Below are 23,870 nucleotides of genomic sequence, written 5' to 3'. Positions count from 1 at the left end.
AAAATGAGCATGCACAATAATATATACTAATAAAAATAAATATATAAAATTGTAATATCGACCAATAAGACACTGATACATTGTGCAGCCCTAATAAAAATTCTCATCAAAAATAAAAAAATAAATAAAATGGGGGAAAGCTGTAAAATAAGCATGCACAATTAAATATCTAACTCAAATAAATATATCAACACAAATAAATAAAAATAAATAAATATTTTTTTCATATTGATCAACTATTCGAACGTGCACACAAATTTAAAAAAATAAAATCCTTGAATAATAAATTGAAAAAAAAAGAAATTATTCAAAACAGCAAAAAAAGTAAATAAATAAATAAATAAATAAATTTCTTTTTAAAAATGGGGGAAAACTGTAAAATAAGCATGCACAGGTAAGTATCCAACACAAATAAATTTTACATTTGTGCAAACAAATAATAAAATAATAATAATAATAATAATAATAATAAAATAAAAATATTCAAAATATCAAAAATAAAGAAAATTAATTAATTAATTAATTAAAATAAAATGGAGAAAGTTGTAAAATAAGCATGCACTGTTAAATATCCAAAACAAATACATTTTAAATAAATAAATACATAAAAAATGTGTGCAAACAAATGAAAAAAATAAAATAAAATGAAATCATTGAATAATAATTTGTCATTAAAAAAGATTATTCAAAATTTCAAAAATAAATAAATTTAAAACAATGGGGGAAACTGTAAAATAAGAAGAAGAAAAAAAAAAAAAAAAAAAAAAGTGTAATATTGGCCATTATGGTACTGATATTTTGTGTATCTTTATTCCCTAATAAAAACCATGTCAGTGAATAATAAATTGTCAATTTTATCAATATTGATGAGCCATTCAAAACAGCAAAAAATGAAGAAAAATAAATTCATTTAAAAACTAAAATATACACATCTAAAAATACAAGGAACAAGTGCATAACATTTTGCCCATTTGTGATGATCACTCAGCAGGCCTGCCGGGTAATTTGGGCGGTCCGTGGCCAACAGAGTGCGTTTTGTGCAGGCAGACAGGTGCTGATGCACCGTAAGTCCCGTTAAGCTTCTCTCACGCTTTGGACCGATTTATCATTCTTCAGTCCCTGAGCTCCACGCGCCTCCACGACTCACTGTTACACTTGGCCCGATGCCACGGCAGATCCATCAGCCGACACTCTGACACACCTCGCTGTCTGCCTGGAGCGGATGACATCACAGCTGGGACACGAGCTCATTTTTCAGGAGTGGAAAGTGTCCTTCTGTGTCGATAAACGTCATTCAGGGGTAACGCGGAGGAACGGCTCACATTCATAAATACAGAGCGAACACGAGGCAACGACCCTTAGAGACAGAGTCGATGACTGAATGCCACAGACGACAAGTTCGAAGTGAAATACGCGTCAGATGCCTTCAAGCAACAATAAACGCTCTGTTGGACTCTATCTGGCAGCGTATGACACAATCATGTCTGTGTCTCTCAACTGGGCCAGAACCTGCAGCGCACAGGAAAGGACACAGAGAGTGGAGGCTAAAACTGGGCCGAACACTAGTCACGACAGCCACTGGCAGCACACTCAGTCCAAGTCTGGACAGGGTCAGCTGACAGCTACACACACAGGCACAAACACACACTCGCAGTTGGTCCCCTTCTCGGTCTCACATGCATAAAATATTAACAAGCAATTAATAAGGCCCCGATAACAGGATGTTAATCGCTTTGGACGTCGCTGACATTGCTAAGGAGCCATTTCAACATCACACCATCTTCTTGCTACACAGATTAAGATCATTTCCCATCTTTTCGGAGCTCAAAAGTGACATCGGTAAGTAAATATCAAAGCCTCAAATGAACAAATGTGATATAAAATGAGTGTCTGCAAGAAAATGACTATCCATCACGCTCAAGTCCAAGTAATTTAAGACAAGAAACCCAAATATAACTACTGCACATAATAAATGAATACATTATTAAACGTGACAGAACAACTATGGTGAGTCAGGGAATATATGAATATAATATTTTTCATTTTACAACCGGAAAACCTGATTCTGATCAGTTGATTATGTAAAACTGAAAGCTAAACTGGTTATTCCATCACTGTTCATATACTGATGCCACTAAAATATGGATAAAAATGACATTAATTCATTTAATTTATTTATGTAGAAACTAAAATAAAAGTTAAATCAAAACATTAAATTCTATAATAGTAATAATAAATAATAATGCTATAATAATAATTATTATTAATAAAAAAATCTAAATAAAAATGTAAAATAAAATATGTTAACTTAAAATATTAATAAACTATATAATAGTAATAATAAATAATAATAATAACAATAAATAAAAAAATACTAATAACACTACTTATGCTAAATATCACAGCATCAAACTATCAATTTTTTAAACTAATATTATAATTAATATTACATATACATACATATATTTACATATATATATATATATATAAATTTCAAACTAACCTACATGTAAAATATTAATTTAGCTAAAAAAAAAACAAATATTAATTTAATTTATTTAACATTTTATGTCCATAAAACAATTTAATAAGTAGACATGTAATATTTGTGATAAAGTATAGTTAGCTATCACTGCCAAATTAATTCCTTAGTAATAATACAAGACCTCCCTTACTAATTTACAGGAGAAAATTAAGAAATAAGAATAAAAAAAATTGATAATATTCACCTCCACTGTGTGGGTCTGAAATCAAACTTGTTTGATACTGCAATATTTAATAAAATAAGTGTTATATTAGTATTATTTATTATTATAGTTTTATTATTTATTACTATTATATAATTTATTAATATTTTGAACTTTTATTGTAAATGTCTATTTCTAGTTTTAGTAATTTTATGTGCTTTTTTCATTATTGTTAGTTATTTACGTATAAATTTATATTCTATGTGCTTTTTTCATTATTGTTAGTTATGTATGTATTTATATATAATGTAACTATATTATACATATACATACATATATATGCATGTATGTATGAATAAACTGCAAATCAATCAAAATCAATAAATAAAGAAATATTTATAAATAAATGTTTTATTATTTTGCCATTAACAAAATATTACTAAACGTGTTTTTATAATAATGTTTGACATATATCAATAACATTTGCTAATTAGCTGATAACGGCAGAAAAAAAGGAGACAGCTCTCGCTGTCTGGCCCAAAACGAGCCCGATTACGTCTGGATGAAGAACTGGGTTACATTCAGAGTCCCGTTAAAGCAACCGGCTGCTGTCTCCGTTAACGCACGAGCACTTCTCTCTAATGTTGCCTCCGATAAACGATCTGATTTATCTACGAATATAAATACGTCAGTCTATACTCTTAACTTGTGCAACGGCCCGACTAATGGCTTGTAGTTGTCTGTCTGAATATGAAGTCGGAGGGTCCTAACAACTTTTTGTGCCCCAGACTAAACCCTCTGCGCTCCTCTCTCTCTCTATCCGCGGGGCCACTGGCACAGCTGGCATCATTACGCACCCATCTGATGCCATCTGCACAAAAAACAGACATATACGAGGAATTTAGCAGCTCCTTACCTCTGCAAAGTGGAATCAGGAAATGGCACTATGAGTCCGCGGAGAGCAGAAGCCTGAGCCGTGTTGGCTGCTGATCCGGCGGAGATGACCTGGATTTCACCGCCAGACTCGACGGCGTAAAAATAATCAGGCGCACAGTGGCGAGTGAAGCCAGGGGCGATAAGACACACTCGCTGATGGAGGACAGACGAACAACTTTTAAAATAAAAGCCTCAACGTTGAGCGCGCAACACGAGTTTTCAAAATAAGAGTTTAGTGAAGCGAGAGAGAGAGAGAGAAACTGTGCCTTGCTTCAGTTTCTAAAGTAAAAGGTGAGTTGTATGCTTAATATTACATTGTTAGATTTTTTTTTTAAGTTAACTTAACACATTTGTTTACCATACCGTAAAATTAGATCTTATGTTCATTTGAAAGGTAATTACAAGTAAATTTCATTCATTTGATTGCAGTGTTTTTATACGTATGAAATGGATTTAGTCGTTCTCTCATCTTGAAGCCTGAAGGGAAGCAGGGACATTAAGTGTGTTCATACACCGCCCTCTACTGGAATGTTTTGGGGTTAAAGTTACAGAAAATTCATCTCTATTTACTGTTTAAAACGTTTCTAGTTTTCTTAAAAGATACAAAATAAAGATGGTTGTTATTTGTTGGTGTTATAATTCCTTATTTTCTTACTGGTTAAACAAGATATAGTGCCATAAATTATGGAACTTTTTCTTCTACGCGGAAATGAGCCGATGGGTGAGACTCATTATCCGCATAAGGAGAAGATGACAACGTGCAGTAAACGGTAAAATTGTTTGCACTACAAACCAGTGTGTGTTCATAATTAAGATAATACATTAAAATAATATGGTAAGACATACCAATTTGCAATATCAAGCAGCAAAACGAGCTGTTTTGTACAGCTAAAAATAGCTGGAGGCAGATGAGACTGGAAGCCACACCCATAAAATTTACAACTAGCCACGCCCGCTCTTACTACAAAAAAAGGTGGATAGCATTCACTAATATTTCGAATAGCTCTAGTTTTAGTTTAAGTCTGGTCATTTTAGTTTAAAAAATGAAATTGCTATTTTCATTTCCTATATTTCCCAATATTTTTAAGCATTTAAATTACTGAAAACTATTTAAAAAGGTTTAGTTAACTATAGCAACACTGGCTTCCATCGCCACTAATAAATGTCTTTTGATTAAGGCTGTATTATTACGTTTTAAATCCTGATTTCACTGCTGAGTTTTCATCTGTAAATGGTCAGCATAGTTTCTCCAGCAGAGCAGAAATACTTTGCAGAGTATTGGACAGCTGCTCAAAATATTTGTTTACAAGTCAAAATGCTTCTCTGTGAGAGTTCATTTTTCTAGCTGACTAACGAGTTTATGGTCACTGAATGTGTTTTTTTCTGAGGTAAATGTGACGCCGTGTGACGTTGTTTACAAGCTGTTATATTGACCACTTAGCGCAGCTGAAACACTGATTGAGTTGCCAGGTTTTTACAACAAAACCCGCCCAGTTGCTACTCAAAACTAGTCTAAACTAGTCTAAATTTGCATTCCGGACATAAATATCACCTTATTGAAGTCGCTTAAACCGGCGGACGTGAAAAACAATCTGCGACAACATTGTGGAAGTAGCCCAATTCCGCAGGAAAACCGTGGATTTGGCAACAGCATCAGGATATGGCTTTCGGTAAGTTTAAAGCAATAAGCCTGTAGGCTATAAATTCACTGTAAACCATGGCTTCTTGAGGCCTATTGCTTTCTATTAGCAGCTAAGGGGCGTTGTTAAGCACGATGCTTTCTTTTAACATACTTTCGGCTGTTTACTCATGTTTATTTCATTCTGAAACTGATATTAAAGTGGATAAGATGATCAGTTAATGTGCGCTTCACGTAGACAATCGGGTAGATAGATAGATAGATAGATAGATAGATAGATAGATAGATAGATAGATAGATAGTCAGATAGATGGATAGATATTCATATAGATAGATAGTTGCATAGACAGTCCTATAGATAGATAGATAGATAGATAGATATGTTTTACTCAGAAAATATGTCTGGAAATAAAATGTGACACCACTACATCAATTAAAAGAATTCTCTCTTGGCTAAGATAGCTGATGCCCAGAAAACCAGAAACTGGTTTCTACCAGTTACTTGTCAGGAGTGAATACTAGTGTTGACTAAATGTGGGAGTGAACAGATATTTTCCTGTGGAGCACATAATTAAGAAGTTTGTAAACATGTTTAGCAAGATGCTTATATATGCACAATGAGCAGATTGATTTCTCAAAATCAAGCACATTCATCACAATTTCTTCTTTTCAAACATGACTCTTTTCAGGAAACATGACTCCAACACTCATTTTTTTTTAATTCAGTCATAGCTTTATTTTACCTCTAGGTGGCACAAGGCCCAAATATACAACGCTGTCCCTCTTAGTCCTAGGGAGAAGCGTGGGAGTCCGCAAAGCAAAACCAGCCTGGTCAAACCCAGATTTTGCGAATCCAGACTCAACTCAAGTTCTACTGTGCAAAAGAGTCTCAACTTCTACGATTCTACAGCCAGAACCCGAGCCGAGTGGGATCTAGATTTGTGTGGTCTGGCTGTGGAAGCTTGGGCTTGTCAATGAAACACAGACATATTAGATACAGTGTAAGGGTGTCTCTCTTCCTCCAGAGACGTTTGATACTCATCGCAGAGCTCAGAATCGTCCTCTCAGCGTCCAGTCATCGGCCCGCTATGTTCTCAGTCGTAATGAGTCTGGTCCGGTCCAGCTCATCCGTTAAATAAATCCAGAGCCCTCCTCACGGCACTCGTGGTCTACCGTGCAGCTTATACGTGAGGGTCAGTGAGTAGTGAAGGGGGCTCATGAGACTTCATTATAGTGTACAAGTCTGTGCTGGTGTGTTTTTCCAGGGCGTCACGTGCGACGTCGTGTCCTCTAGCGGGGGCTAATGCGGTCGTGCCTGACCCAACATCTTCAGCCTGGCCTGGTCAATCACATCCAGCAGGTTCTTGGCATCTACTGCAAGTGCGTGCGCAGCTGTTAGCATCTGTTTCTTGTAGTCCTGCTGCAGGCTGGTCATAACGTACTGCTGGGCCAGCTTCATCTTATTGATCAGCTCAGCCAGGTCTGAGTTTAGAAGCTTTTGAGCCATTTCGATCTGAAGAGGAAGAACAAGCATAACAGTTAATTGAGCCGACAGGTAGGAAGTTAAGAATGAGAGTATTTAGGGACAGCCTGTCAATGCATTTACCTCTCTGTGTGTGTGAGCTGGTAGTAATGGTATCGTCTCATCCACAGTGGCCAGCAGTGTTCTCAGTGCTAATCCCACTTCCTGAAACACATATTTTCACAGTGAGAATGCTGAAATGACAAAAATGATATAATGGAAAGCAAGCTTACACAAAATAATCTCTCATTATTTGGTTTTTATTTACCCATATGCTTAACGCAATTACAGTTTATGGTGGACTCCAAAAAGGACAAAATAAAACCATAAAAATAACATAAAATGGTCCATATCAAGTGCTTCAAAAGACATTAAGTTGGATTGAGAAAGCCAACTTACTGAAATGCTATTTAAGCTGCTTCTGAGACTAAATTTATCTCCTCCTAGAGCTTTCAAGCTACAACCACAAAACTTGAGTCAGACCTTCAGACTGGAGTTAGACTTTATAACTGACGCAACTACCAAAAATCCCATAGACTTTCATTGACGGTGTGAAAACTTTTGTACAATGAGACAACAATGGTGTTTTTAAGCTGTCTATTGCTATAGCAAAGCTTAGCAACTCCGTACTGAAATAAAAACAGCTAAAACCAGCCTAAGCTTGTTGGTTGCTTTGGTTGGTGTCCCATGCTGGTTTTAAAGTGGTTTTGAAGTTTTTAGCTGGTCAAGCTGGGAGAAATGCTAAAAGGCCAACCAAGCTTAAACCAGCCATATTTATCTTAAACCAGATAAGACTAGACAACCAGCCTAGGCTGTTTTTAGCTGTTTTTTACTGAATCAGCTGGTTTTAGCTGGTTTCCCTGCTGAAAAAAAACAGCTGGTTTAAGCTAGAAAGTAGATGGTCAAGCTGGTCAAGCTGGTCTTAGCTGGTTGTTCCAGCTGGTCTCCCAGCCTGACCAGCTAAGGAAGTGGCCAAAACCCCTCTAAAACCAGTCTGCTTTCTAGCTATCACCAGCTAAGACCAGGCTGGATGACCAGCTAAAACTAGCCAACCCGCTTATGCTGGTTTTAGGTGTTTTATTTTTTCAGCACAGTTTAAGCTGTTTTGTTTACTAAATCACCTGGTTTTAAGATGGTTTGTTGACTAAAAACCAGCTAAAACCAGCTGATTTAGTTAAGAAAACAGTTTTAGACTAGCTAATATTTGCTGGTTTTAAGTTGTTTTGTTGACTAAAGCTGGTTTTAGCTGGTTTTTCTGCTGAAAAAACAGCCATCCAGTCATCCAGGCTGGTCTTAGCTGGTTAGCAGGCTGGTTTTAGAGGGGTTTTGGCCACTTCCTTGGCTGGCCAGGCTGATCTTAGCTGGTCAGGCTAAGAGACCAGCTGAAACAACCAGCTAAAACCAGCCTGACCAGGCTAGCCAGGCTGGGAGACCAGCCAAAACAAGCTACTTCCAGCATAAACCAGCTAAGACCAGCCAACCTGGGCTGGTTTTAGTTGTTTTTTTTTCTCAGGGTTTTACATAGTTTTTAGCTAGATTTTTTTCATTCATGTTAGCAGTATGTTTAATCACACCAACAACATGCTAGCACAACATCCTAATCGTGTAAAAAAAATGCTAATCGTGTTGGAAACATGTTAGCAAAATGCTAAAACATGCTAATCATTCTAAAACATATTAGGGACTTGGTAATCATGCTACAAACATGCTAGCAACATGATAATTATCATAAAACCATGCAAACAACATGTTGATAATGCTATAAACATGCAAACAACATGTTAATTGCATGAAAAACATGCTAGCAACATGCTTGTAACATGTTAATCACGCTAGCAACATGTTAACAAGAAGATAATCATGCTAAAACATGTTAATCGGCATAGGACCTCGAGACGGGAATCGAACTCAGGAAATTTCTATTTTTTACCCAACTAATTTATTTTACTATTGACTACATCATAGATGCCATTTGTCTCATAGATGACTGTTGTTTTTTTGTGGGTGTTCCAGGAAAATAATAACAGGCTAAGTAATAATGACTAAATGTTCATGTTTGGGTGAATTATCCCTTTCTCAGATCATCTCTCTGGACAACATACCTTCACCATGGGCACGTATTCTTCAGGGGGAGCTGGTTGGATTTTACTGGACATCTCAATCACAGCTTTCACCAGCCCGGTCACATTTTCATAGACCTTGTCGTTGGACCGATCTAAGTTGGCTGTTGGGGGCGGATTGATCTCCTGAGGCTGAATCTGAAGACAAAGAAAGTAACATGCTTTAAAATACCGCATTACTGAAGATGATTCAATTCCAAGTATAAGCATATAAGCTTGCTAAACAAAGGATTTAGGATGAAGGTTTGTGTTACTGAATCCATGTTACAGGACATAAGTGATAATGAAATTAAGTGGTTTGTGTTACGGTACAAATTTCATGTGTGACACTAGATGGCAGCACAAGCAACTACTGGAGACCCATCACCACCTACAACACTGAGCTAATTAGAAATCCATCTGCGCACCCTTGATTTTATTGCAAACATGATATGATGACAAAAATTAAATTACTTTAATGTAGATTTTAAACAATGTACTATACTGCATCCATCCCAACAGAATGATCCAAAGCCTCCACTAGATTGTGCTACAAACACATTAGCTAAAATCACAGCTGATTTAAACATGCATAGTGACAAGATCTATAGTGGATAATTAAGTTATGATTCTAAATGATATGGTTGAGTAATGACATAGCAACTGGTTAAAAAGGGGCCACAAACACAGACAGAAACAACACTGAGTCTACAGGTGGTCTTACCCTCCAGGGCTACCAGTGCAAAAACAGTGCAACAGATGAAGGGCAGAGGCACAGAGTAAGAGAAAAGTGTGCAAAGAGAGAAAAAAAAGAAAGAGATTAAAAAATATAACTTTACATATACATGCTGCAAAGATAGAGAAAGAAAACAGCCTGGAGTTAAGTCATCATTCTGTGTGCAACTCAATATATTTTCGAATCCAACCATATGAAAATGTTGCAAGAGTTTAGTTCTGTGAAATTATGTAACTATATTTACATGTAAAGACCAGATGAAATCTGGAAAATTACAGTCATTTTTTAGTATATAAACATATAAAGGGGACATCAGATAAAAAATTCACTTTCACATTGTGTTTTCATATAAATGTGTCTTAGCTGTGTGTGAACACAACCACCCTACTATCATAAAAAAAAAATCACTCCTTTTCTTATCCACAAAAAACAATTATCTCAATTATATTGTCTCAATTATCAAGCCGTTTTAATTTTTTTTTGAGGAGTATGATGTCATACTGCTCAAGCCCCGCCCACAACCACTGACAGACTGTCCCGTATTAGCATATTTCCTAAGGCAGTCCACCATTTTCTCTGTGCTCGAGCAGCTGGAGTGACAACAATGCCTTGTAAGCAACACAGTTGTTTTGTAGTTTGATGTAAAAGTGAGCACAAGAGAAGGAAGCAGTGGATTAATTTAGGTTTTGATGGTAACACGTCACCAAATTCACAAAAAAATGGAAGAAAGGGGCGGGGTGAGCTGTAGCTCATTATCATTTAAAGAGGTGTGCGCCGAAACAGCTTGCTTTGAACAGCTGTTTTTGACAAGAAAAAAGGGTGTTGTTTTACACGACCATTCAGGAATTTTAACCAAAGTATGTTACAGACATTTCATGAAGACCCTAAAGAATCATACCAACTTTTAAAATGTTACATCTTTCTCTTTTTTTGTCCAATCAAATGTTTCTACATTGAGAACGTCCCTCTTAGCAATGCTTAAGACTAGCAAGAGCAAATAGGCTACATTATAATTGTGACATAACTAACCTTTTAGCTATTTAAAAATTCCCAAACCTTACAAAGGTTGTATTTTAAACAGAAAATACAAGCTAAAATCAGCTATAGAAAGAAAACCGCACTCGTCGAGTGTTATTATGGGACCTTAAATGTTTTCTACGGACCAAACACGCCTACAGGTAAAACTCCTAAAAAACGCAATTATACGTGCATTGTTCCTAATTATATTTTCCATTCCGCATTGCATTTGTGCCGTTGCTTGCGAGACCCCCTGCACGCTGACCCACAGCATCAGGAAAACGCGCTGGAATGGAAACTGCCGGGTTCTTGGTGTGCAGGGATCTTTTTATGAGAGACCCCGCAGAGCAATTGTGTGCTTGTGTGTGTGAAAGGGGTTTTAGGAATGAGGATGATTTTAATGGGGCTTGGCAAACAGCATCTGTTGGCATGCTAGCTGCTCCTGAAGGCGACCCATAAGTACAGATGCTAATCTTACCAGCCTCCCAGTGCGTGCGTGTGTGTGTTTGGTGCAATTTCAAACTTGTGGTTTAAAAACAGCAGCAGTGATTACTGCAGTGTTAAACATGCAACATCTTCATCTGACGCTGTAAAAGAACTACTGTAAGTTTCTCAAAATTTGCAGTGTGGTAATACCTTCACGCCTTCGTTGTAGCTGTCTGTAGGGTTGAGGCCGGAGACGCCTGCAGGGTGGCTGGGAGCCCCGGGCCGAGGAGGCTTTTTAGGAGGAGCTGCGTGCTCTGAGGACAACGAGAGAGAGTTTCAGTTATTTTCAAATATATGAAATGTATATTCAATTAAAATGCTTAGATCAAATACATGCAGCCTTGGTAAGCATAAGAGGCTTATTTCAAAATCATAAACACATTCTGAACACAGCGTAACTGAAAATTATGTATTACATACATACATACAGAACAGACATGTAACTCACCTGCTTTCCCTATAGGTTGGTAGATGTGCTGATTTCCAGTCTGCAAACAAAAACAGTTAAACGGTTAAAAATATGCAGGAGTCAAGACTGACTGTGCCATGTGTGTTGTTGTGGTCTGGGTGGGGAGCAGCCTGGATGCCTGGCATGCCAACACACACACACGCACACACATCTGCCAAGACCACAGTGAATCAAAGAGGACAGCCCAATGGGACAGGATAGACATTCAAAACCACTGCAGCAGACAAACAAGCTCTATAGAGCAGCTGTGGAGCTTTGTGGAGTTCCAGATCATGACAAGCATGAAGTGCATTCAAAAACTAGTAAACATCTGTAGTGGTTCTGTGTTAAGAAGTGGGTAGGCAGAGCAGATTGGGTTTCTTGAGTGTCCACTGCTGCGTTTTTCCCCTCACAAAAGAGTCCTTGTCCTCCCGTTTATTCCACTGATTTTTTTGATAGATTTCCAGCTATGATAGACATGTTAGTGCCTTAAAGCTTATAGAAACACACTATGGCAAACTAAATGCATATGAACTTGGTTAATTAAAAAGATGATCTATGAGATCTATCAGTCCAGAGTCCAAAAGTCTGAGATCACTAATAAAAATAGTTATATTTGTCAGTTTTTGTCATTACAAATGATCATATTAGAATGTCTCAGCATTTAATGACAGCAACATGAGCTGCATAAACATGACAAAATTTAAGATTTAAGATTGATCAAAAAATGATTTGAAGCAATAACATCTGACCATCTATGCAAAAAGTCACATGATCAATGTCACAAATGTTATTTTTTTGATCAGTGACTTGCAATATGAACATCACACTTTTTAATTCACATAATTATCTTGTTTTAAAACTGTAAGTTTCAGATTTTTTAAATTAGATTTTTAATGTGCTCTGCTTACTCAGATCTCAGTTGTACTTAATAGAGTTATATAATCTATAGCCTTCCACCAAAAATAATTTAAGTGAAATTCCTGTGCATGCACAGAATTCCCCCACAGCGAGTGTGAGTTGACGCCCACATACAATATAATTTACTGCAGATGTCTATGAGCGGGGAACACCACTATATTTAACATGACCTGATCAGATGATTAACTCTCACACACACTTGCTTTAGAGAACTGTTGTATAGAAAGAGTCGTGTAATAATTTTTTTTTTTTTAAACCAAAATGAGTCTGAAACAACATGAGGATGAGTAAATGACAGAATTTTAATTTTTGAGGGAATTATCACTTTAACTTTAAAAGAAAAAAAAGCCAGATTTTTTTTTTTTTTTTTTTTACATTTTTAAGATAAGTCTCTAATGCTCACCAAGGCTATTTTACTTGATCAAAAAATATAGTAAACACAGTACTATTGTGAATATTGTGTTTTCTATTTAACACATTTTAGAATGGAATTTATTCATGTGATGACAATGCCAAATTTTCAGCAGCCATTACTTCAGTCTTCAGTGTCACATGATCCTTAAGAAATCAAGTTAAGGAGAAGTCCACTTTCAGAACAACAATTTACAAAAAATTTACTCACCACCTTGTCATCCAAGATGCTCATGTCTTTCTGTCTTCAGTCGTGAAGAAAGTATGGTTTTTGAGGAAAACATTTCAGGATTTTTCTCCATATAATGGACTTCATTGGTGCCCCAATTTTGAACTTCCCAAATGTAGTTAAAATTCAGCTTCAAAGGGCTCTAAATTTTTTTGAGCCTTTTTGAGCTGGAGTACACAGACGATGAACTTAGACGTGATTCATAGTGTCATGGACGCGCATCCCAGAGCCTGTGCTACACAAGCTTTTGTGCTCATCTTTCACTAGATAAGATACTTCTTCCTCGGCTGGGATTGTTAGCCCTTAGATAGAGCCCTTTGAAGATGCATTTAAACTACATTTTGGAAGTACAAAATCAGGGCACCAGTGAAGTCCATTATATGGAGAAAAATCCTGAAATGCTTTCCTCAAAAAACAGAATTTCTTTTCACGACTGAAGACAGAAAGACATGAACATCTTGGATGACAAGGGGGTGAGTAAATTATTTGTAAATTGTTGTTCTGAAAGTGGAGTTCTCCTTTAATATGCTATATATATATATATAGTAATGATGCATTAAATTGATCAAAGGTGACTGTAAACTATTACATTTTTACAAAACAAATGCTTATTTTTAAACTTCATATTTATTATATACACCCAACCAGCCAACATTTTTGGACAGTAATATTTTAATGTTTTGTAAAGAAGTCTCTTCTGCTCACCAAGCCTGCATTTATTTGATCCATTTTTTTGGGAAATAAATTACAGAAATAAATACTTTTATTTATCAAGGATGCTTTAAATTGATCAAAAGTGATGATAAGGACATTTATAATGTTACAAAAGATTTCTATTTCAGATAAATGCTGTTCTTCTGAACTTTCTATTCATCAAAGAAACCTGAAAAAAATTCTACTCAGCTGTTTTCAATATAATAATAATAAATGTGTTTTGAGTAGCAAATCAGAATATTAGAATGATTTCTGAAGGATCATGTGACTGGAGTAATGATGCTAAAAATTCAGCTTTGAAATCACAGGAATAAATTACGTTTTAAAATATGTTCAAATAGAAAGCAATTATTTTAAATAATACAAATATTTCAAAATTGTACTGTTTTAGCTGTACTTTGAATCAAATAAATGCAGGCTTGGTGAGCAGAAGAAACTTTAAAACATTAAAAATCTTACTTTCCAAATACTTTTGACTGGTATTGTACACATCAAACAGTAGTGTATTTCAAAAAAAAGAAAGAAAATGAAGAGAAACTCACTGGTCCCTGAAGGCTTCCATCATCACGGTCAAGGCTGCCTCTGGAACTTCTCCCATCAGGCTTCTGCCACACACACACACACACACACAGAGAAAGAAGGTCAAACTGACATTTCATTCGAAAAATTGATGTCTGTCGTATCTATTGTACTAATTCACACCCCGTCTTGACCTGGAACACCACAACACGATTCCAGCTAGAAGCAATTTACTTTTCCACAATGAAAATGACAATGCTGCACGACAGTAGCAACCAGTCAGAACACATTTGATATTTAAAAGCCACAAAAAGTACAAAAAGTGATCAATACTTTCTCACATGGTCAATTCATTGTGTATAAATCACATCATCTTTTGCTCACAAAACTTCACACTGTTCCCCTCCTTAAAATGACAACAATAACCCAACCATATATAAACCAACCATTTACAGCAACACAACCAAGTCCATTTCAAGACCCCACAAAGATGAACTAAAACAGAGTATAATCTACACACATCAAGCTTTACCCTCCCATTCTTCCAAGTTTACTGTACCAGTTTTCCGAAGCAGGATTTGAAGACCTGCATCTTCCCGTCTCTTCCTGTGAGCGTTTCTCTCTGGCGTTTCTTAAGCATGGAGCACAGCACAGAGTGGATCTCCATTAAGCAACCGTGTGTGTGTGGGATAAGTCAGAGTGTGTGTGTGTGTGTGGTGACTCGTCTCCTGAATGTGAGACATATCAAACACACACACTGACTCACTCACAGCCGACGAGCCTCAACTCAGCGAAGCCAAGCCCTGTTCCTCCTCCTTTCTCTCATTCCCTAGCTCAGTGTTTTCTCTCTTTCCCTCTCTTCCCCTCCCATTATCCCTCATGCACATTTACGTTTAACATCTGCGAAGAGATGAAAACTTCCTCTGATCAGTAATTTAACTTTCAGCAGATACAGGTCAGGTTGAGTTTACCCGTCTCACGCCTCAATGCCAACAAAACCCTTCATTACTAAGGAATTCCTGAAAACTGCACCTGTATCAAACGGCCAGAATCAAAAACTCATTCATTAACTCACAGCATCAAAAAAATGATCCATCTTATCCATCTTGAACTTTAAAAAAGGTCACTCCTTTGCTGTCTGAGGCCATTTTTGACCAGGTAAAGTAGTGTAGCATTTCTTAGTGAAGCTAAAGAAATAGAAAAGAGCAGCATGATTCTTCAAAATATCCTCTTTCGTGCTGCGCTGACTAAAAACAGTTTACGTGTTTTGAAAAACATGAGGATGAGCAAATCATTTCTGGATGAACTATTCCTATAAGAGCTGATTTTTCATTTCAACAGAAGTTGTTTGTGAGGAAAAGTAATAGTTTAAGCAGAAGAATGAGTGTTGTTTGCTGTGGTAGAGCTCTGAATGCCCTTTTTAGTTGGTACAGGAAGCCGTGTGAGTTTTTTCTCTGAGACAGACTGAGCATAATGACACAGTGAAGATACAAATGACGGAGACTGTAAGCCAAAACTTGGCATACCACAAACGCACACAAATATTCTCAGACAAACTTATGTGCATAATAACACTCATATGCACACATATCACTGCGGTAATAACACACTCTCTCTCACAGAAGTGCAATGCCTTCTAATTCATATTCTTTCTGCGAGTCTTCAACAATGTTAATTATTTGAAACAAGAAACAAAACCAGAGCTGATGCTGTGAAATTGTAAGGATCTTTCAACTGTGTACAAATACATGGAGCAGGAAACCGCAACACTTACTCTCAAACAAACATGTAAATGACTGTTTAAAAATATCATATCATTGCTGTGGCTATAAATGAACATCATCGTGATTTTTCACTAAAAACTTTTTAGGAAGAATTTACAGGATTCGTACAGATACTGTAAATTAAATTCCAGGACTTTCAAGGACTTTTTCTTTTGAATTTTATTTAGAATGTTTTTATAATTGTACTGTATTAATGATTTGATGTTTTCTACTGTTTAATTAAAAAAAAGATTTGTGAACCCTCTCCGAAGTCCCGATCTGAATAATGATTCACAAACAATCACTTCAGGTCAGGATCTGAGTCAGTTCCGATCTGAATCAAATGATTCGTGATCCACGCTCTGAAGTCCCAATCTGAATAATGATTTGTGAACCATCATTTTAGGTCAGGATCTAAATCAGTTCCGATCTGAAACGAAAGATTTGTAAACCCGCTCCGAAGTTCCGATCTTTTTAGATTGGTGAATCATTTTAGATCCTCGGAGCGCGGATCGTGAATTATTCAATTTGCAAGTTCCGATCTAAATCAAATGATTTGCAGTATGCGCTCCAAAATCCCTATATGAATCAAATGATTCATGATACACAAAGTTCTGATCTAAATCAAATGATTTGTAGTATGCGTTTCAAAATCCGTATCTAAATCAAATGATTCACAGTACACTCTCCAAAGTCCTGATCTAAATCAAAAGAGTCATCAACCCGCTCCAAAGTTCCAGTCTAAATCAAACGATTCACAGTATGCGCTCCAAAATCCCAATCTGAATCAAATGATTCACGATACACAAAGTTCAGATCTAAATCGCAGTACGTGCTCCAGAGTCCCAATCTGAATGAAATCATTCATAAGTGAAGTTCCGATCTAAATCAAATGATTCACAGTACCCTCTCCAAAATCCTGATCTAAATCAAGAGTCGTAAACCCGCTCCGAAATTCCGATCCAAATTAAATGATTCGCGATCCACGCTCCAAAGTCCCGGTCTGAATAATGATTTGCGAAATATCATTTCAGGTCAGGACTCAGAGCTCAGATCATGAATTAGTACATTTGTAAAATGATTCACAAACCTGCTCCGAAGATTCAATCTAAATCAAATGATTGGCAGTATACGCTCCAAAGTCCCGATCTAAATCAAATGATTTGCAGTTCACACTGCAGTCACGATCCATCAAATGATTCATGATACTCAAAGTTTCGATTTAAATCAAATGATCCGTAAACCCGCTCCAAAGTCCCGATCTAACTCAAATGAGTCGCGATACACGATTTGAAGTCCCGATCTGAATCAAATGATTTGCGTTTGAATTGGAGCACTTAGAAACAATGGATAATTTTGCAACGCAATGGTTTAACTGATTCAGAGTTTCAAAAATCACTGTTTGTTTCACTATACATGCTTTTAAAAATAATTACAAAGAACGTCGATATTCGAAAATGAATGCTTTTTTTTTTATTAGATTTGGTTTTTGCTATCACTTGAAATGAATGATCAAAGTGACTCACTCAGTTGATTAGGTTTGTGTGTTCCTCTTTTTGTTTACACAACACTGTCAGTATTACTACTGGCTTAGCTCGCTAGTTTTATGACATTAACTAAAATGAGTGAAAAAGTATAATGTTTTTTAAACTCTTGAATTTTACGTGAAAAAAGGCATGTGTTTACTGAAAAATTAAACACATATTTCATAGATTCATTGTCTTTCAATAATTCAAGCCCTTTTCAAGTACCTCTTGAGAAATACTGCTATTTTCAAGGGTTTTCCAGGCCTTAAATTTCAAAAAGTCAAACTCAAGTACTTCAAGCACTTCAAGCACCTTGTACGAACCCTAAATTTAGAAACTAACAAACACACAATATAGCTAAGCTGGGGGAAAACAGGGATAAGAGTGTTAGGAAACAACTATATATCTCAACAAGACCAGATGAAACTTCTGAATTATAGAAGTTAACAGAGTGTGTTAAAAATGTAAAAGATTGGATGACCAACAATTTTCTGCTATTAAATTCAGATAAGACAGAGATATTACTTATTGGACCTAAAAACAATACACAGAATCTTTTGACTTACAATTTACAACTAGACGGATGTACTGTTACTTCCACTACAGTCAAAAGCCTGGGTGTTATATTAGACAGCAACTTGTCTTTTGAAAATCATATTTCTCATGTTACAAAAACAGCATTCTTCCATCTTAGAAACATTGCCAAGCTGCGAAACATGTTACCTGTTTCTGATGCAGAAAAGCTAGTTCACGCATTCATGACCTCTAGACTGGACTATTGTAATGCACTACTAGGTGGTTGTCCTGCATCTTCAATAAACAAGCTACAGATAGTCCAAAATGCAGCTGCTAGAGTCCTTACCAGGTCAAGAAAATATGATCATATTACCCCAATTTTAAAGTCTCTGCACTGGCTACCTATTAGGTTCCGCATCAGCTACAAAATAGCACTTCTTACCTATAAGGCACTTAACGGTTTAGCTCCTGCGTACCTAACTAGTATTCTACCACGCTACAATCCATCACGCTCCCTAAGGTCGCAAAACTCTGGACTGTTGGTAGTACCTAGGATAGCAAAGTCCACTAAAGGAGGTAGATCTTTTTCACATTTGGCACCCAAACTCTGGAACAGCCTTCCTGATAACGTTCGGCGTTCAGACACACTGTCTCTGTTTAAATCTAGATTAAAGACGCATCTTTTTAGCCAAGCATTCAAATAATGCATCTCAAACTTTTCCTGCAGCTATATCTGATCAAATGTTCATTATTAATCTTTTAGCTCTGGTTTAACAAACCTTCCTTTTCTTAGTTTGAACAGCAGCTACGCTAATTATGTTCCTATTTGTTCTCTGTTTCTGCCATGGGATTGACATCCCATGGTAACTAGGAATTCACAAGCTCCAGTGTGGATCCAGAACACTTAAGAAGAGATGATGCCAACCCCACAGAGGACTTCAGATGATGCCAACCCTAAAAAACATACAGCATTACCGAATTCTGCTACTAATTTATAGTGTTCTTTGTCTGTTTGATTAAGTCATTAATTGATCTTTACCACACATCTCTGCCATATGTACATCAAGCTACTACTACATATATTGTAAAAATGTCAATTTGGTGTAAAGCTGCTTTGCAACGATATGTATCGTGAAAAGCGCTATACAAATAAATTTGAATTGAATTGAATTTGAATTGAAACAGAGGAGCACAAAATTTAATAAAGAAAAGGTGAAGGTGAGATCAGTACCAGTAGTCTCTCCTCTTGCTCCAACCAGCGCTGATCATCCTCCATCTGCTGCTGCTGCAATAACAACTGCTCCTCCATCAGCTGAGACAGACCACCACGCACACCATCCTGAAACAAACACAATTCATCAACATATGATATTATACATGATAAAACGAAAAACTAACAGGCACTCCAGTTTTGTTACTGTAGCTGGCTTAAAGGGACAGTTCACCCAAAAATGGGAATCTTCAGAACACAAATTAAGATATTTTTGATAAATCCAAGCTTTCTGATCCTGTATAGATAGCAATGCAGCTGACACACTCATAGCCCAGAAAAAAAGTTTCGGATTTCATCAAAAATGTCTTAATTTATATTCTGAAGATGAATGAAGGTCTCACAGGTTTGGAACAATATGAGGGTGAGTAATTAATGACAGAATTTTCATTTTTGGGTGAAATATCCCTTTAACCACTTTCTGTTAAGGTCACGTCACATTTACGATACCAGTTAAAAACTCACATACTTTTTCTTGCCACTTTTTTAATAAATAACCTAAAAATAAATAAATGGAATTCAAAATAAAACCTCAAAATGACTGATTTGAGATGTTCTTAATGGCAGCAACTCCTTTCAGGTCACGCAGACCATCAGCATGATTTGCCTTAGTTGTGAAGAATGCACTCAGCACAGCCTTTGGCCAAAAAGAGCTACCTTAAAAGGCCTCAAACATTTGTTAATAATGTTTAAAACAGTCTTCACATCGGGAGCATCTCTGAGATGCCTAAAAATGCTGTTTATGTTGGCAGCTCATTCAGTTTGGAAGCAGAGCTTAGATTCCAGCATTCAGAAAACGCACAGATTTCTAACCTCCATGCTGGGATTCCACATGTGATCCTGAGCAGCCCTGCGATGGTTCCATCCGTCGTGGGGATCAAGTCCAGTCCCTGCGGCCTGGTACATCCCGCCTGGCACGGGAAGCAAGCCGTGTGGACCTGAGTGCCCTGCCATCTACATCATGCCAAAAACACATATAAAGCAAGCTTGTATAAACAATCAGGAGTTAGTGAATTTACCCATCTGTATTAGACTAATACAAGCACTATACCTGGTAATGATTGTGCTGGCCCATGTGCTGAGGACTAGGGTAGAACCCTTCACTGGAACGGGGACTTGGATAACCAGGTCGGCTGGGCTGTAATCACACACACAACTACGTCAACATACAAGCACATCTTGACCAATCAGGTTAATGTTAGGAGATGCTGTTAAAAATCAGTCCACCAGACGCACAAAAAATTCTTGTGCATTTTGTGTGGATGAAGATTTCAAGCTGTTGAAGGGAAAAAATTAAAACAGTCGAACGTAAATTGCAAGCAGTTAGTTAAATGTTACCACAATGCACATGTTATTTCTGAAATGCTATTATAGTTTTACAGTACATGAACGGGTATATATTAGAGGGAGGGGGTTGAAAAATGAATGCTGATTGACAGGAGGCGGTCTTCATCTGACTGGTTTGAATTCTCCGTGCTCAGCTGTGGGTGAGAAAACAGCAGATGGACTGATCTACCTTATAAACCCGTTCATAGAGAGAGTCGACTGACCACAGCTCCAGATGAGCAAAGGAGGAAACAGAAGGAGACAAGTGGGTGACAACATACAGTAACATACACTAAGTGGAAAGATAAGGGTTAAAATCAGGGGGGGACCCACATGAAGGCTGGCATGAGAGTGATGGGAATTATCATCTCTAGCGGAAGGACTACCAAAGTGTAAAACAACAACAAAAAAAGCTGCTTTAAAAGCCAATTTCCTTTTGTTAAGAATTATGTTTTGGGGATATGGATGGGGTTGAAGCCTTTTTACAACTGAAAATAAAGCTGCCTTTGACATTAAATTTGAAATTCACCAAACCACACAGGTCAATGACAGGTTAATGCTTAATTGCAATTGTAATACATGTTAAAAATCAGGTTTGGCACACAGTTTAGTTTACATGCACTGAAGAGGCAACATGCAGTTTCCCACAGAGTTTTATCTGGAAGGTTATCTGAAGCTACCGTAGCAGTTTTTAACTTGGTTTTAGCCTTAAATCACTTTTCATCATGACTGAAATATTCTAAAATGGCTCTAAAATAAGAACTACACTAAGGCTTAAAGGGAACCACAGTAATTGAGAGTCACAGTGGTTGAGTCAGTAAAACGTATTAAAGTTTTCTGTATTAAAGCTCAATTTCAGTCAGGCCAAAGAAATAATGTGTTTTTAAAATGCAAACATGTAAATGCTTGTTACATGTTTTTTTTTTTTTTTGCAAAATTCGACTAATAGACCTACAGTAGTGATTTGTGATTGTAGTTTGGCTTTGTCCTACATGGACTGTATTACACATAAATCTGACCTTTTTTTAATTTTATCCAATAGAGTGCAACAGTCAGTAGTGCCATCAAACGATTAATCACGATTAACTGCATCCAAAATTAAAGTTTTATTGCGATTAAGAACACCCAAAACAAATGTTTTATTGCGATTAATCACATCCAAAGTAAAAGTTTTTATTGCAATTAATCGTTTGACACCACTAGGTTCCAGAAATAAAATTCACATTAACTTTCTCCACAGGGCAACTGTACTTACCCTCATGTCGTTCCAAACCCGTAAGACCTTCGTTCATCTTCAGAACACAAATCAAGATATTTTTGATGAGCTTTCTGACCCTGCATTGACAGTAAAGTAATTACTGTGTTCAAGGACCAGAAAGGTAGTAAGAACACCGTAATTTTATGAAGCTACAAGAATACTTTTTGTGCACAAAGAAAATAAAAATAACTTTATTCAACAATTTCTTCTCTTCCATGCCAATCTTCAACACGCGCTCACCATTACACATGCCTACTACCTTTCTGGCCCTTTCTGTGGTACATTTCAGTTGCGTTGCTGTCTATGCAGGGTCAGAAAGCTCTCGGCCATCAAAAATATCTTAATTTATATTCTAAAGATGAGTGAAGGTCTTATGGGTTTGGAACAACATGAGGGCGAGTAATTAATGACAGAATTTTAATTTTAGGGTGAACTATCTCTTTAACAAGGCCTTTTGTTAAACTTCCTATTGGAAAAAAAGTATAGAAAAACATTATTTCCGAAACAAAGGTTGCTGAAAAAGTGGCAGGCCCTATTGCACTCTATTACATATTAGATGTACATAGTATTTTTTTTTAACCTCTATAACATTTAAACAGCTAAAAATGGCATGCACCATTAAAAGGACTTGTGAAAATGAAGAAGCTACAGTAAAACTCCTGGGATGCCCCACTAACCGTCCTAGCACACCTGCCTGTGAGAATCTGTAGGGCACGTGGGTCAGGCTCAGCTGTTGCATGGAGGGATAGTAGGGGTCGAAGAAAGCAGGCTGGGTGGCACTGCGGGGGACAGAGGGAGTCCTTCTGGGCCCCTGAGGGAACAGCAGGGAGCAGTGCAGCGGTAACGGCTGAAGCAGAAGCGGGGTCTGAGTTTGCGGGAACATATGCTGGGGATGTACGCTAAGCTGCTGTGTATTAGCATGAGAGTTCTGATGTATGTGTGGTGATCGGTTAATGATGCTTTTATCGCAAGGCCCCAGAGGAGAGGCAGGCGGCTTTGGCTGGCGGATGCAAAGGGAGATCTGGGAACCAAAGGGTTGCTGTGGAGGGCGAGAAGCAGCAGAGGTGGGTGCAGACAGACAGTCCATACTGAAGCTGTGCTGGAGGGGGCGTCTGCGGGAGGGCTACACATACACACATACACAATGAAAGATGAGCTGAACAGACACGGCACAAACAGAAGGGATGACAAAGGTAGAAATTTAGTGAGGCATGAATGCAGATTCATTGTGGTCATTAGACCAATGACAGGTGTGACCAGTTAACACAAAAACAGACATCAGCAGCTGGACAGAATGATTGGCAGGTCTAACAGGGAGCAGAGGGGGTTTGAAAGTAAGAGTATGAAGTGCTTTAAGCCACACACAGAACAAATGAAGAGATCAGCCCAGCCCATCAATCACCAAGTTATACGCAACACAGGACAAGGAGGGATTTAAAACCCTGTCAAAAACCAGACACACTAACAATATCAATCATAAAAATAAAAATTCCAGTTGTACTGTAACACACTACCATTCAAAAGTTTGGGGTCAGTAAGATTTTTTATTGTTTTGAAAACAGGCTGCATTTATTTGAACAAAAATATAGTAAAAACCATAATACTGTGAAATTTCAAACTGTTTTATATTTTAATATATTTTTAAAATCTAATATACTTTCCAGCAGCCATTACTCCAGTCTTCAGTGTCACATGATCCTTCAGAAATCATTCTAAGATAGCTGCAAGCAACGATTACTGGGGTTCAAGCTCTTTAAGGCATTTAAGCAAATGAAAAAAGATACTTAGCAAGCCTTTAACCACCAATCAACAATTTAAAAAAGCTAATTTTGGCAAATCCAGGTAAC

At 37.1% G+C, this 23,870-nt stretch overlaps 2 protein-coding genes across 13 annotated transcripts in view; both read right to left on the bottom strand.

Annotated features, from left to right (window-relative positions):
- ldlrad4b (low density lipoprotein receptor class A domain containing 4b) overlaps positions 1 to 3,746 on the bottom strand; it is a 65,392-nt gene extending 61,646 nt beyond the window's left edge. Inside the window, exon 1 of the mRNA XM_051131957.1 lies at positions 3,604 to 3,746. The gene's annotated coding sequence lies outside the window, so the exon portion shown is untranslated. The remainder of the gene's footprint in view (positions 1 to 3,603) is intronic.
- Positions 3,747 to 5,972: 2,226 nt separating this feature from the next.
- ptk2ab (protein tyrosine kinase 2ab) overlaps positions 5,973 to 23,870 on the bottom strand; it is a 76,168-nt gene continuing 58,270 nt past the window's right edge. For 7 of the 12 annotated variants that reach the window (XM_051131949.1, XM_051131945.1, XM_051131943.1 and 4 more), the window contains 10 exons: positions 22,718 to 22,834; positions 20,491 to 20,577; positions 20,253 to 20,393; positions 19,401 to 19,508; positions 14,388 to 14,450; positions 11,571 to 11,610; positions 11,273 to 11,376; positions 8,887 to 9,042; positions 6,869 to 6,949; positions 5,973 to 6,775 (listed from right to left, as the gene is read on the bottom strand). In XM_051131949.1, the coding sequence (XP_050987906.1) occupies positions 6,563 to 6,775; positions 6,869 to 6,949; positions 8,887 to 9,042; positions 11,273 to 11,376; positions 11,571 to 11,610; positions 14,388 to 14,450; positions 19,401 to 19,508; positions 20,253 to 20,393; positions 20,491 to 20,577; positions 22,718 to 22,834 (1,110 nt within the window). In that variant the 3' untranslated portion in view covers positions 5,973 to 6,562. Of the gene's footprint in view, positions 6,776 to 6,868; positions 6,950 to 8,886; positions 9,043 to 11,272; positions 11,377 to 11,570; positions 11,611 to 14,387; positions 14,451 to 19,400; positions 19,509 to 20,252; positions 20,394 to 20,490; positions 20,578 to 22,717; positions 22,835 to 22,989; positions 23,180 to 23,870 lie in introns of those variants that run through there. The other 5 variants (XM_051131951.1, XM_051131953.1, XM_051131952.1 and 2 more) reach the window with 2 other exon arrangements.

The sequence above is a fragment of the Labeo rohita genome, chromosome 16 (genome assembly GCF_022985175.1).
Source record: "Labeo rohita strain BAU-BD-2019 chromosome 16, IGBB_LRoh.1.0, whole genome shotgun sequence".
Taxonomy (NCBI): Eukaryota; Metazoa; Chordata; class Actinopteri; order Cypriniformes; family Cyprinidae; genus Labeo; species Labeo rohita.
Note: the sequence above shows the minus strand (reverse complement) of the source record. Positions and strands in the feature narration are given on the sequence as shown.